This window comes from Halichoerus grypus, chromosome 13 (assembly GCF_964656455.1).
Source record: "Halichoerus grypus chromosome 13, mHalGry1.hap1.1, whole genome shotgun sequence".
NCBI classification, from domain to species: domain Eukaryota; kingdom Metazoa; phylum Chordata; class Mammalia; order Carnivora; family Phocidae; genus Halichoerus; species Halichoerus grypus.
In genome coordinates, this window is record NC_135724.1 from 25,175,183 (window position 1) to 25,190,695 (window position 15,513).

At 51.2% G+C, this 15,513-nt stretch overlaps 1 protein-coding gene across 13 annotated transcripts in view; it reads right to left on the bottom strand.

The window, feature by feature from the left end:
* CTIF (cap binding complex dependent translation initiation factor) overlaps window positions 1–15,513 on the bottom strand; it is a 286,624-nt gene that overhangs the window by 176,229 nt on the left and 94,882 nt on the right. For all 13 annotated transcript variants that reach the window (XM_036078182.2, XM_078060363.1, XM_036078186.2 and 10 more), the window contains 2 exons: window positions 1,849–1,922; window positions 465–569 (listed from right to left, as the gene is read on the bottom strand). In XM_036078182.2, the coding sequence (XP_035934075.1) occupies window positions 465–569; window positions 1,849–1,922 (179 nt within the window). The remainder of the gene's footprint in view (window positions 1–464; window positions 570–1,848; window positions 1,923–15,513) is intronic.

Sequence of the window (15,513 nt, forward strand, 5' to 3'; positions counted from 1 at the left end):
ACCCGGTGTTAAAATCAAACACTACACCAGTGGTTCTCAAAGTGGGGTCCCTGGACCAGCAGCACCAGCATCCCTTGGGAACTTGTTAGGAATGCACATTCTCAGGCCCCAACCCCGAACTTCTGAATGGGAGTTCAGGATGTTCTGGCTGTTTTGACAAGTCTCCCAGGGGTCCTGATCAAATGTGAGACCCACTGCACTCGATGGCTGACAAGCAGAGCCGTGGCGGTCATGAAGAGGAGCAGGGGCTGCGGATGGAGGGGGCTGAGCAGGGAAGCGTGGAGGGATTCTGGAGAGAGGCCAGTGAGCCTGCAGTTCTAGGTGGAGAGCCTCTCTGGACATCAGCCACCTATGTGTCCCCAGTTCAGCAGAGATGCCTGCCTGCCCAGAGAAAGGCCCCTCTCGACCCCAGGACGGCTGCAACCCCACCCACCCCCATGTAAGAGCCCCTGGTCACTCCTTACCCTTCCCGGTCGATATGTGGCAGGGGCTGCTTGGGCGTGTGTCTCAGCTTCCGGTGGAACTGGGTGAAGTCCAGCTTTTCAGGCTGCAGGTCCCAGGTGGCACCACTAGAGGCCGAGAAAAGGGGAGGAAGTGAGGTAAGGGGGCGACCAGCCCAGTTACTGATGGGGACCAGACAAGTGGACACAGGGAGCGTCCTCACAAAGAGGTGGGCCGGACGGGGAGGGCCCCCACCAGCCAAGGGCAGGGTGGACAGAGCCCCGTCCCTCGGAATGGAGGCTGTGGCGTCAGCTCTGTGCTCACAGACAAAGGGGCCGGAAGCTGCGTGCGAAGCCCCCACCTCGCCTCCGCGCCGCTGGGCAATAATGCGGGCCTATAAAACACAAGTGTCGGTCTGATGCTTACCCTACAGCGGTCCCCTAAAACACTTCAGAGTTTGCTTTCACACCTACATTTGAGGAAGGCTGGAGAAAAAGGAGGCCAAAAACCTGAAGCTTCTGATAGCAGCTCAAAATGGCGGCAAGGCAGCTCTGAGGTAGATAAGGCAAGTCCGCACGGCAGGACGCCGGCTGCCACCAGCCCCAGTCCCAGGAGACCATGGTGCTCCTGTTCTGAGTCTGAGCCAGGGGTGTGCCTGGAGCATGCCCAGTGTCGGCCAGCTCCAAGCCAGGGGCAGAGTAGAGCTAAAGGGCCGCTGCCATCCATAGTCCGAAGCTATCACTCCCCAGGGGAGTGAACATATGGTAGGTACCCATTAGCAAACCTTTCAGGGGCACCATCCCCACATACTGAGGAAACCCCGGCCAGTACCTGTTCTTCCAACCTGGCCCATCAGGAACCTTCTAGAATCTGAACCACTGACAACCCTTCTTTCCTCCAGACCTCCCTGCAGCCATCGCCCCCAATGCCTATGACCCCGGGAGCGGCGGGGGGGGGGGGGGGGGGGAATCTGCGGTCACAGCCATCTGTCCCTGGCTCTAACATAGGTTGCCCAGTGTCTGCCACGTGCCATTGTCCTTTGCTCTTCCAACCACCAGTCCACTCCTCTGCCTTCTCTCCCTCTTCCCTGTAGTTGGACTGTTAGAATGTCTTCTCTTTCCCCTTAACCCTCTCTCAGCCTCCTCTTCCTTCTCTTTCTCTCTTTCCTTTGGATGCTCTCCCCTCATTTTCCTTCCTTCCATCTCCTTCTCTCTCTCTCTCTCTGACCTCCTTCCTCAGCAGTCTCATCCTTTCTACTTCACCCTCTCTTTGTTTCTCTCCACTTCCTGATCAGTGAACACTCACCATTTACTCAACCTCTAAAGACCCCACGGGGCTTCTATAAGGACAAGAAGCTGGCATCCCAGCCAGAGGCATATGGCACAGACAAGAGGAAGAGGAGCTTACCTGAAGGAATCAAAGGTGTTGGCAGCCCAGATATCCGTGCCCAGCATGTCCAGAGAGTTGTCTTTGCTGCCATTCTGGAAGAAACAGGGGATGAGAAGGGTGGCATTATTTGCTAGGTCAGGACACCGAGAAGAAGTGGGCAAAGGCCCATTCCCAGAGAGGGCTGCAGAGGTCTCCCCCCTTGGGTGGTCATTCTGGGCAGCCTGTGGGCTGGAGAGAGCCACTGGAGTGAGCACCCTGGCTGGTGCCCCCAGTAAGAGTCACAAGGACCCCTGGCATCCCCCCAGGCACAGGCCCCCCCTTCGATGGTATCTGATACCTGTGCGGTCAGTACAGAAATAGCCTGGGTCTCTGCTGCCCCCAGCCCATGGCTCTGTCCTCAAAGCTGCCACGCTATTGAGCTGCAGCCTGATAGCAGTGGCTTCTTCCCAGGCACAGAGGCTCTGCAAAGCCAGACATGGTGGCAGGTCCGTGTGGAGGGGCTGGCTTCCTCTGGAGTTAAGCCCCCACTTCACAAAATCAGGCAGCACTGAGAAGCCCCCATTGACCAAGGCTACACCAGTGATTAACTTCTCTAAGTCAACCCGCTCCAGTCTTTGTCCCCCAATATTTCCTACATGATACATCCCGTAGACAGAAAGCACTTTATTCCATCCGGTTTCTATAATTTGGCTTCTCTGCCCTTTGGCTGATGATCTCCCCAAGTTCTCCAGCAACGTGCCTTCACTCCTGATGTCATCCATCCCTCGTTACCCCTACAGGCCACTTTCATCATCACACTCTTTACAAACAACACTTCCACCTCCAGTACACCTGGGCGTGTGCATGCCTTATGACCCAGAAGTCACGCCCAGGTACAAACACAACTGAAACGTGCACAAATGTTCACTAACAGTATGAAGCACAGAGGTGCAGAGCAGGACTCTGCATAACACATCCACACTGGAAACCACCTAAATGCTTACCAGCAGTTGACCAGACACATAAACTGTGGTATAATTCACATACTGGAATTTTACCCAGCCGGGAGAATGAACAAATTAAAACAACATACAATAGCATAAGTCAATTCCCCCAAACACAAAGTAGAACAAAAGAACCCAGACACAAAAAAGTGCCAATTCTATGATTCGATTTATATAAAGTTCAAGAACAGGCAAACTAACCTGTGGAGACAGAATTCAGATAGTACCTGGAAGGGGACCCCAGAGGGGGTACGGGGTGGGGGCTGGTAATGTTCTGTTTCTTGATCTGGGTGCTGGTTACAAAAATGTGTTCAGCTTGTGAAAACCCACTGAACTGTAGGCACGTGATATGTGCACTATTTTCCATGTGTGTTAGGACCTCCTGGTTAGATTCCTGGTAGTATTCCCTGTCTTTATGACTGATCTCTCCCCAAACCTGCCATGTCTCAGGTCCTTTAGCTCCTACACTGGACAATCTTCTTTTGAGACCTATCCATAGGCCTAGGCCTGGCCAGACACTGAAGACGCAGAAGTAGAAAAGTCACAGGCCCTACCTGCAAAGAATGGTGTATGATGACACCTATGTAATAAATAATTACAAGACAGTGTGATATGTACACTGATTCAAGGGGCCATAGTAGCATAGACAACTTTCCTGGGGACTTTCCCTGAGCAGAGGTTGCAAGTATTCAGGAGGGTCAGGCAAGCAGAGGGAAAAGCAGGGACAGGGTCATCCTGGCAAAGGGGATGGAGTGTGGAAAGGGCAGGACACAACAGGATGTTCTAGGTAACTTTAGGGCCTCTATGGAGCACAGCAGCCTGGGGAGTGTCCAGGAGCCCCAAGCCCTGGGTGAGTTGGTGGTCTCCAACTGTCTCCACTCTGTCCTGGCCAGGACTTCCCAGGAGCCCCACAAGTATTCCTCAGTGATTGTTGGGTTTGCATGGTGGCCCCCTCCAATGCATATGTTGAAGTTCTAACCCCCAGTACTCAGAATGAGACTCTATTTGGGAATAGGGTGGTTGCAGATGGAATTAGTTAAGATGAGGTCATACGTGTGGGCCCTAATGCAATATGACTGGTCTCATAAAAAGAGGAAATTTGGACACAGAGACAGACACGCACAGAGGGAGGATGCCATGGGGAAATCGGAGGCATGCTGCCACAAGCCAAGGAACTACTGGGAGCTGGGAGAGAGACCTGGACCAGATCCTTCCTTGGTGCCTTCACAGAGATACATGGCTCTTCCAACACCCTGATTTCAGGTTTCTGGACTCCAAAACTGTGGGATGACAATACCTTTCACTAGGTTGACCCAGTTTGGGGGTCAGAAGTGTGAAATCAAGCAGCTCTAGCAAAATAATATGGTGATCAACCATCCATCTCTCTACAAACTCCCTTTGTGAGGGTGGTTAGTTGTGTCCCTTTCTCCCGCAGTCAGCATTTGCCCCTGCCCCAACCCCATGACCTTCTCCTGTCCTCATAGTCACACCAAACACCTGAGGGCTAGGGTCTCCCAAATCCTACAAACAAAGCAGCCTGGGCAGACAAGCCCAGACCCAGGCCAGCTTGGGCTGGTCTCTGACTCCCAACATCCACCTTCCCAGGAGCCGGCCCCTGAAAAGCCCCATCTGCTATCTTCCTTGGTGGCCACTCCTCTGCAGACCACAGCCAACATCACCCCAGAGCCTGCTGAACAAAGCCCCAGTGCACAAGAAATGAACCTGAAGCAGGCTCAGTGACCCCAGCCCTGTGCTTCTCCCAGCAAACGGAGATACCAGCACCTTGACAGAGAAGGCCCATGATGTGGGGGTTTGGTTTTGTTTTTGATTCTCTTCATTTTCTTCACATTGGTCAGAGCTGGTGAGCACACTCTCCTCCCTTACTGCATCATACTCAGCATGCCCGACTCACCAGCCCCTCACGTGGAAACCAACCTAGTTTCCAGGGAGAGTGAGGAGTTTGCAGGTGCATTTCAGCCTTTAATCAATCTGAAGGAAAGGGAACACACTGGCCGGTGGAAAGGTTGAGTAGCGCAGCCTCCCAGCAGAGGGGCCCAAGCGCTCGGCCCCTCACAGACACCGGCAGGAGACAATGAGGGGGTGTAGGGAAAAGGGAGGGCCGTCAATGGGGGGGCTGAGGGAACAAAGGGGAGTGGTGTGTGACCTCAGACCTTATCAATAAAATGGGGACTGGCCCCTCCCAGTGGCACCACCAGCCAGAAGCCCTAGGTTCTAAGTGAAAACTTTCTCCTCCCCCCGTGCCGAGAGCTCCTTCTCCTCCCACTGTGCCACAATCCTCCTGTGAATCAACCACGTTTACTTAGGGCCGTAGGCCTCTCCATATGGTGCCAGACGGCGGCTCTGTGCACTGGGTGCTTCCTACCCACACCTGTCCCGTCCCACGTTCCCGTAATCCCTTTCATTACTGACAGGGTCTTACCAACCCATCCTGCTCCTCGCCTGCCCCTCTCCTTCAAAGCTTGGCTCCTCCAGGAAGCTCATCTCACCTCCCAAACTACAGTCACCTTGCTCTGTCCTGAACTTACCACCCAAGCAGGTGACGTGTGGCAGCAGAGCCCACCTGTGGCAGTTCTCACTCCATCACTCCATCCAGCGATCCCTCCCCTGCCCTAGATCAGAGACCCTGGCTGGCAGGCACCTCCCTGGTCCCTCACGGCTCTTTGCTCACTGCCTAAGAAGTGTCTGCCGAACTGACTTCCACTTCAATGAACTTCCACTGCCTTCCTCAAGCTTGTGTTTTCCTCTTGCCACAGTGACCTTGCCTTGTGACCTCAGTGAAGTCTGGACTTGAGATTCTTTGCATTTAAGTAAAGCGGTCTCTGAGAGTGCAATGCTGTGTGCTACAGATGGGTTTCTTCTGGCACGCACACTGATGCCAAGCCCTCTCCCACCAGTGGCAGACATCACTAATCAATCATGGCATGATTTACAGTCCTCGAATTAGCTGACTGCTAATGTTCCAGATCACCCCCTCTCCCTCCCTTCTTGAGTTGCTTCATCATCCTCCCCATCCCAACTCCTGGTGCCTGGCTTGCTTCAAATGCAATTTTGAAATTGCACATGGCTAGAGAGACTCACAATCAACCCCCACAAGGAGACAGCCCCCAGGCCTCCTGAGATGTTAGCTGGTCTAGGCCTCAAATGTAATAATCCATGAGCATTTCACAATTTTTTAAGTAGGCTGCATGCCCAACATGGGGCTTGAACTCACAACCCTGAGATCAAGAGTCACACGCACTATTGACCTAGCCAGCCCCCATGGGTAGTAGAGCATTTCAGATGCAAAGGTCAAAAAACAACAACAAAATCAAAGAAACAAATAAATTCTGCTTCCGAAGTACATGTCTGAGACCTCACCCAGAGTGAAGTTCACCGTCCTTCAGAGTAGCACACGAAGTCTCTTTCCCTGATCCCCTATGCTTTAAATACCCAACTGACTCTGGCACTTACAAATTCAGCCTAAGGGGACCATTGCTTGTCATGGTTCCCTTATAAGAATGTTAAATATTGGGGTGACTGGGTGGCTCAGTTGGCCAAGCATCCGACTTGTGATTCGGCTCAGGTCATGATGTCAGGGAGCCCCGTGTCAGGCTCCACGCTCACCGGGGAGTCTGCTGGAGATTCTCTCTCTCCCTCTCCCTCTGCCCTTCCCCCGACTTGCTCTCTCTCTCTCTCAAATAAATAAATAAATTAAAAAAAAAAAAAAAAAAGCTAAATCTTCCAGGTAAGTTTTTTTCCCAAATTGTTTTCTTGCAGTAAAGTGCACACAACATAAAATTTACCATCCTAACCATTTCTAAGTATACAGTTCAGTGGCATTAAGTACGTTCACATGGTTGTGCAGCCCTCATCATCATCCTTCTCCAGCACTCACCCTGTAAAACTGGACCTCCAATCCCACTGGATGCTAGCTCCCCATTTCCCCTCCCCCTTCCCCAGCCCCCACCTTCCTATTTTCTGTCTCCATGATTTGCACCACTCTGATACCTCACCCGAGTGGAATCATACAGGATTTGTCTTTTTGTGACTAGCTGACTTCACTTAGCATAATGTCCTCAAGGTCCATCCATGAGCCCAGCCTCACACCTGGAGCCAGACTTGTAAGCCCGTTGACTACGGCTACCTTCTCTTCTTGGGCCTCCCCAGTGGCCAAGCTGGGCACACAGTAGGTTTGCCTCCAATGCCTACCAGCCAATTAAATGGACTCCACCCTGCTGCTTTGAGTCTGAACGATTGATTCACAGATTGGGAAGTCAAGATCGATTTACCAGCCTAGGATTCAAGGCCACTGAAGAGCGAGGCACGTGGGCAGCAGAGAGAATGACTATGATGAAGGGATGGGAAGGTCACAGCCAGGAAAAGAATAACGTGGACGGGACCCCGGACCTGTGCCACTCAGCAGCCCCGGAGGAGGTGATGGCCCTGGGCAAGAAGGAAGGCCCTCAGGCCGCTGAGCTGGAGGTGCCGAGGGCTGTGGGCCAGAGGTTCGGCCGGTCTTTGCTGAATGGGACAGAAGGTAGCCCCATTAACAGGTGAGAGGGCAAGTCTGGAGAAGCCCACAATGAAAGTCTGGGTCACAGGGGCTGACCTATTTATTGTCGCTCTACTTGACGCAACAACTGCAGCATATAAAAAGAATCTGGATGTTTCCTCAGAGCTTGTTGTAATGCAATGTGACAGGCATATAATCACTGCATGCAACCGTTTCTCAACAGGGGCTGGAGACACTGCCTGGCACTTGGAAGCAAAATCAATCTCCATCAATCTCAGCCCAGAGAGGGAAGAACCTCACCTGCTGAGCCTTCCTTTGCTGTCCCTTGTCAATGCAGAGGTGGTGGCTTGGGCACTGCCCAGAGGGACCAGGCCTCATTTGGCAGAGTGACTGGGTGCCACAGTGAAAGTGGACCACCAGGAACCCAGAGCTTCACACGCCCATCCCCAGCGCCCCAGCCCTGTGCTGGCAGCATCCAAGCTGACCGTGAGGCCACCTTGCCATGGGGCTTCAGATCCTGTCTAAGTCCTTGAAGTGTCTGGATATTCCCCCTTTCTTGAGTTCTGGACACCAATCCTCAAACCTTGCAACCCCCAATATACACACCACCTGTTCCACAAACCCTCTTATGATTGCAGAGAGGTTCATCCATGAGCCCAAGTAGGTTGTAAGTTACAAAGAGGCAGGGTCTTGCAGACAGACAGACCCACACACAGGCAGACGGCAATCTGATTTCTGGAACCTCACACCTGGAGCCACACCCACCTCACTCTCCAAACCACCCCGTACTCACACTGAGGAGCCACGTGAGAAGCAAGGACAAGCAGAGGACAGAGCAGAGGGTGACCAGGACTTGGCTTGTTCCCAGGCACCCCCTGCGCTCTCAAGCGTCGGCTTTCCTGGCACACAAGTAATGCGTGGTGTTAGCGTCAAGGGCTCTGAGGCCACACTGTGCTGCCCAAGATATGGGATTATATTCCTCTTTGGACCACTGTGCTCTTCCTGGACTCAGAGAAACAAATGTCCTCCCTGCCCCCAGTCTTTGTTTCTGACAGGAACCAGCTCAAGACCCCTCCTCTCTGCCCCTCTGCCGTGTCCTCGAAGCTCGTGCCCCAGGAACCCACAGCACGTCCAGCGCTTCCTAACTCTTTGGCTGCAGAGCTTCCCAGTGGTGTTCTAGAAACACTAATCCACTGGCTCTCAGATGTCAATATGCATCAGAATCATGTGGAGAGAGGAGCATTGCTAGGTTAAATTTAGTGCAGCTGGGGTGGTCCACGAAACACACTTTTAGAAACACTGGATGTTAGAAGGGTTTTGTGGGGGACACACAAAAAAAAGGTTCCTTCATCAAATGTTTGGGATACACTGGGTAAAAGATTGTTAAATAAACTACTTTATTGCAAAACTTCTCAGTGCCTTTATTGGCCTTGGATGGATATTGACTCTTCAAGGAGGTGGCAGTACAGTATGCAGTATTCCCCAAACTCCTTTGGCCAAAAACCCACCCCATCCTTCCTCTTTATTCCACAGAGCATTTTTTGGCGGGGCGGAGGGGGGGGGGCAGGACCAGGGTTCCACAGAACCTACTTTGGGAAACAGTCTTCTAACCCTCTTCCCCAGTGATTCTGCATCCCCTCAATTGGGAACCCTGGCTTCACTTTTTTTGTTGCATCCCTCTGCCCACTCACCCCTCATCCTAGCCGTGGGACCCAGCATTATTCATTAAATACTTTTTAGCAAGGATTCGGGTGTCCGGGCATTGAGAGCCCCCCACAAAACTGCACTGGCTTCCTCAAGAACATCCTCCAGTTTGCCGTTCCTGTGGCTGCAGTTTTTCTCCGAGCCCCATCCCTGCCCCACCCAGGGGTCGGCTGGCCCCTGCCTCCCAGGTTGCTGCAAGGCCGAGGTTCTGAGAAGCCTCATCAGGAGCAACCACCCTTTTCAGTGGATGGTGTTTAGCACTTAAATGCTGCCGAATCCTTCACAACAGCCCCTTTCCCTGGCAATTAGGGGGCCTCATGCCAGCGTGAACCATGCTGCTCTCAGAACAGAGCACAAAGAGATAATGAGCACTTTACACCACGTGGAAAAGAAAAGGAAACAGCCTGCCTGCGGGCAGGGAGACTGGAGCCGCCTCTGAGGGCCCCGCAGGTGTGCATGGCTACTCCCAGCTCGGAGGTGCGGGGCTGGACTCCGGGCGATGACAAGAGCAAAGGCACTGAGGCAGCACTCGCCAAATGCCGGCCACCCTCTGAGCACTTCACACTGGTTACAACCTTAGGAAGCCCCATTTCACTGATGAGAAAACAGGCTCAGAACCTACCTGTGTTCAGAGAGCTAGTTCCCAGGATGGGAATGTAGACAGTGTGGCCCAGAGTTTACGCTCTTAACCGTGGCACCGTGCAGTGCCATCACCCAAATAAACCATGACCCCAGCGCGGATTGCTATAATGCAGTAAGGTATCCATCCCCCCCCACCCCAAGACAGCTGGGTTCTCCAAGTCCATCTCTGCCCACGTCTGGGAAGGTAGCGCGGGTGGAGGGAGTAAACCGCCTGCAGCGAAGTGAAGAGGGCATCTGGGGGTGTGAGCTGGGCTGGATAAAGATGGCGGGGGGCGGGGGCTCTGTGCCTGGGTGAATGAAACCAGGTGGGAGTGAATCACTGCACGCTAGAAAAACATGCTGTCAGGAGCAGTGGGAAAATAAACGCTCCTCTGTGCCGCCGTCTTTGCTGTATTAGTATACAACTGTGGAGTGGTTTTTGCTCGTGCATGTGCATGTGTGTGGGTATATAGGTGTGGACAATTCCAGGCTACGAGGCTTTAGAGACTAAGCAGAACTTGACTGAATCGGACATCCAGCAGCAGGAGGACTGCCCCCATTCCTGGGAGGGTCACAGGTGAAGTTCCAGCTAGAGGAAGCTGGGGCATGTTGGTCTGGACTTCCCCAGTATGCCTGCTATTTGTCCGCTGTGCCAGGGGCCACTGAGGCAGGGGTGGCCAGCCTTTGGTCCTGGCCTCCCACAACTGAAAGTCCAGTAGGGGAGCAGCTGTGTATACACAGCCCGGCGCTGGACACCAGAAAGCAAAGGGCAGTAGAGCCCCTGCTCCTCAGAGGGCTCACTATCCCAGTCCATTTCCCTTCTCAGTGTAGAATGTTCTTCTACAGATTCTGCCCATCATGAGGGCCAACAGCAAGCCTGACCCTCATGTGGGTTCTCTCACTTCAAGGACACAGGTTCCCAGCGTAGCTGACTGGGAGGGCCACCTCTTTAGACACAGACGAAACTTCTCTCCTTCCTCTCGAAAGACCCCACCCCAACTCCCCTGCCTCAGCCCCGATCTATCACCCACAGAAGTGGACTAGCACAGTGCTAGTCCTGAGGCTATCATCCCTGCCCTCGAAGGTCTCACCACCCCACCAGGAATCACAGAAACAAAGAGAACAATGGAAGATGGCACGTGGTCAAGCACCACATGACATGATGCCTGCCAACCCTGTGGCTGGTTTTGGGGGAGAGAACAGAGGTGCTCCAAGACTCCAGGAAAACTTCCTTCGAGTAGCAACATGGTTTGGATTAAAAGTGGGGAAAGCAGGATTCCAGGCCTGCAAGCTGCATCCTGGAGGGCTCAGGAGAGTCACTCGACTCCTCAGACCTGTGCTGTTCCCTCTGCACAATGAATCTTTGGACTGGACCAGTGACTCCCAGTTGGGGTGGGTTGGGGTGGGGAGAGCAGGTGGACCATATGAGACACTGAGACCAAAGGCCTCTGAAGACATCTCCCAGGCCCAAACAGGGGCTTCCTACAGGCCAGGTCTGAAACTCCTCTTAGGCTCCAATTAAACCAGAATTTGAAAAACAGTCCTGTCCTAGTAATCCCGTGTGTGTGTGTGAGTGCGTGCGCATGTATGTGCATGTTTGTGTTCAGCACCAAGGACAGCATCCCACATGCTGGTGGGAGACAATGATAGATTCCGCCCCCCCAATATTTTAATGCCCCTACAATAGAAGGATCTTTGGGGCAGGGGAATGGCAGAACAGTGACCAGCACAGAGGGTCTCCTGGATGGCACCAGAGCTGAGTTTAGGAGCAGGAAAGGCCATTCCTTTCATTCTGGAACTTTCTTGTCTATCCATTCATTCTGTCCCTTCCTTCTCTACTAGACCCCACTGTCTTTGAATTAAAACCCAAAAGGAAATGTGGGAGATAATGACTGAAGCCTGTGACCAAGTATATTTCTCTGAATCCAATCCTTTCTGCCCACTCTCTTTGGCTAACTAAGTTTGTGCTTTCGGATTTAAATGGCCATGTTTTTTGAAACTGTCCTGGACTGGGCCACACCACAGGCCCCTTCTGGCTGGCTTCCTATTCAGCATCTGCTGAAATAATGGGGGCCATTCACTTGTCCCCAGTTGTCCATGCTGTCCATGCCCCTCTGCAGAGAAAGGATCCCATCCTCCAAGGCTCCTCACTAAGCCTTCTTGAAGCTCCCCAGGCCCCAGGGATACTCCCTACTGCCAGCCCCAGACTCAGAACCATAGAAGGCGAGGGAGGAAAGGAATTGAGAGATCATTGGGTCCAAGGGGTGAGCCGGGGCTTCTACAGAGGTGCTCCCAGAGCAATGAGGTAGCTGAAGTGGGAGAGACAGCAGGTGGGCTCCTCCTTCCCCCGCCTCACCAAGCAGTTTTGCCCCTTTTGTTTTCCTTATGGGATTTCGCTGAAAGATTCTAAAGAAACAAAAGGTTCTGTTCTTTAAAAAAATTAACTTTTATTTTAGGTAACTGTAGATTCACATCTAGCTGTAAGAAATAACCCAGGGATCCCCTGTACCCTTTACTCAGTTTCCCCCATGGGGAAACTTGTAGAAGTATAGCTCAATAGTAAAACCAGGATATTGACATTGATATAGTCAAGATGCAGAACATTTCCATCAGCACAAGGCTCCCACCTGTTGCCCTTTTGTACCAGAACCGTTTCATTCTGCCCCTCCCTTCCCTAATCCCTGGAACAGCTAACCTAGTCCCCATTTCTATCATCTTGCCATTTCAAGAATGCTATATATATGGAATCAGAGTATGCAACTTTGGGGGATTGGCTTTTTTTACTCGGCATAATACCCAGGTTATGGCATGTGTCACTAGCTGATTCCTTTTTACTGCTGATTGCCATAGCTTGTTTTAACTGTTCACCTGTTGAAGGACAGCTGGGTTGTTTCCAGTTTGGGGCTATTATGAATAAAGCTGCTATAAACATTTAAGTACAGGTTTTTGTGTGAACATAAGTTTTCATTTCTCTGGGATAAACACCCGGGAGTAAAACTGCTGGATCATATGGTATTTGCAGGTTCAGTTTTTTAAGAAACTGCCAAATTGTTTTCCAGAATGGCTATACCACTTTACACTCCTACCAGCTATGTATGAGTGATCCAATTTCTCTGTATCTTCACCAGCATTCAGTGTTGTCACTATTTTTTTTTTAATTAGCTATTTTGATAGGTGTGAAATCTCTCATTGTGGCTTTAATTTGCATTTCCCCTACAGCTAATGATGTTGCACATCTTTTTGTGTGCTTATTTGCCATCTGTACATCCTCTCTCTTCAGGGAAAAATGTCTCTTCATATCTTTTGTCCATTTTCTAATTGCATTGTTTTACATGCTGAGTTTGGGGAGTTCTTTATATATTCTGGATACTAGTCCATTTGTCAGATACATGTTTTGCAAAATTTTCTCCCTCTCTGTAATTTGTCTCTTCATCCTCTGAACAGGGGTTTTCCCAGAGCAAAGTTTTTAATGTTGATAAAGTCTAATTTCTCATCTCAGTGTTGACATCTACTGATTGTCTTTTCTCCATCTAGTTTGAAATATTTCTGGTTCTTAGTAAGACAAATGATTTTTTTATTGTAATAAGGACACTTCCATGTTATGTTATGAGACCCTGAATTGTATTTAAGTCTTCTGTTTTAACTGGCTTTTTGTGATAACACTCTGGCAGGGAAAGGCGGGGGGCACAGCCTCAGTACTTCCAGTGGAGGCAGAAGTCCAGGGGTACACTTTTCACGGCTAGGAGGTGGGAATTCTAGGTGGGAGTTTTAGGATTCCACGGAGTCCCCAGTGACCCTGCCGTGGGGGGTGGCCTCATTACCACTGGGCAACAGTGGAAGTCCCAACTTTCTATTAAAATTTCCTCTGACACAACCCACCAGGGAGAGAAGGGGTGCCTCAAAACTGCTGAGTGGGGGTGGAAGTCCAGGCCCCCACACGGTCTCCAATAATACCATGGGGTGCTAGGGGTCCTACTTATGAGCTGGCAGGGATGAAAGTCTCAGCTTCCTGCCTGGCCTTTTCTGACAACCACCCCAGTAGGGGTGGGAGGGCTCATTACAACACTCTGAGAGTGGCAGTCTAGACTCCCAGTGGGTCTTTGCTGGTGTGGGTGAGGGTGGGGCCACACTTTGTTCTGTGCTACTTGGCTGGAGTAGAGCAGTTATTGTCTAAAACTTTTCTATCTTGATAGGTTGCCCTTTGCCTGGACCTTTGCTTAGAGAGACCAGACTTTTATTGGGACTTTAAAAATCTGTGTCCACTGCCATTTCCTGGTTACCTCCTTCTTTGGCCCCAAGTCTGGGATGTTTTTACTCCCAGGTGTTTTACTTTCCAGTTTTACTCCCAGGTGTTTATCCCAGAGAAATGAAAACTTACGTTCACACAAAAACCTATACTCAAACCTGTAAAAAGGAAACCCAGGGAAGTCATGACTGTGTCCTTGCTTGGGTCCCCCAAACCCTAGCTGGTCTGCCTTCTTATCTCTACCTTTCAGAATCTTATGTTTGTTTTACACAGAATGTCCAGGATTTTAGTTGTCCTTAGCAGAAGGAATATAAAAAAGAACATCCACTCCATCTTCCCAAAGCAGAAATCTAGGTCCATATTTTTAAAATATTTTGATGGCCTTAAGTCTAGATCATCTCGTTTTTCAGAGGGAAACGGGCTACTGCAAGATGATGTGTCTCACTATGATCGTATAGTAAGTCAGAGGTACAGAGGCTAGATCTCATGTCTCCTTGCTCTCAGTCCAGTGCTGTTACCATGACAGCATGGCGTGTCCTCCCTTGTGCCTGTGCATCTGACCTCCTCTGCCCGCTGCAAGGTCCCCCGCAGACACCAGCCCCATTCCTGCCTGTATTCCCATGCTGCTCTGGACTGTTGCTTTCCCACTAGAGAAAGTCTTATTTCTCTAAGCAGACTCCAGGTTCTCTGAGGACAGAGTCCATGCCACATGGCTCATACTACTGACTGCAGGGGCTCAATGGGTGGCTGCTGACTGTTTCCCTACAAGTCAACCGTTGCTACTGTTTTAAATGTTGTAGCCTGGTTCCTTCAGGTGAGCTGGAGCCAGAAGGTACCTTGAGGACAAGGATAGGTGGTATCTTCTGGAAAATAGAAGCTCACATGCTGGCAGAACCAGAGTCTGCAGAATCAGATCATGCCAACAGGACCGTGTTCAGTTTGGGGAGGCTTATTAGGAGGAATGATAGTCCATAGGATGGGACAGGACCTAAGAACCATCAGGTCATGTCCCAGACATCTCAGCACTGCAGTGTAAGTGTCTGTCTTCTCCTCTCTAACCTCTATGTGAACAGAGACTGCGCCCATCACCTTCACCATGCTGCTTCCCTGCAAGCTGCCCTCCATGATGACGTGATGATTAGATCAATGTGTGAAAAAACCAATAAATAAACAGAGGAACGAACCAACTTAACCGTGACAAAGGGCAACAGCTGCAGGAATGAGGCTATTTAGCTTAAAACACAGACTCGCCATGCTGGACTGCTGTGGGCGAGACTAAACAGCCGTGGACAAAGGAGGTAAAACTAAAACCATCAGCTGGAGCTTGGAGAAGGTGGTTTGGGGCTAAATCAGAGAAACACGTTCTAATCAATGGAGCTGCCTAACAATGTTCTGAGATGCCTTTTGAAGGAGTGAGCTCCCCATTACTGGAAATGTCCAGCATCTCAACAGCCATATGAGGGGGCTCCTGCACTGCCGGGTGGGGGGTTGGATCAGGTGACCTCTGAGCTCCTGGTCATCCTGAGAGCCCATGATGTTTTAGGGGCTCTGGATCTGATGTGGGAGGAAGAGGTCAGCCCCAGCTCCTGGGGAGCTTCTACTAGAGGCGGCGCATG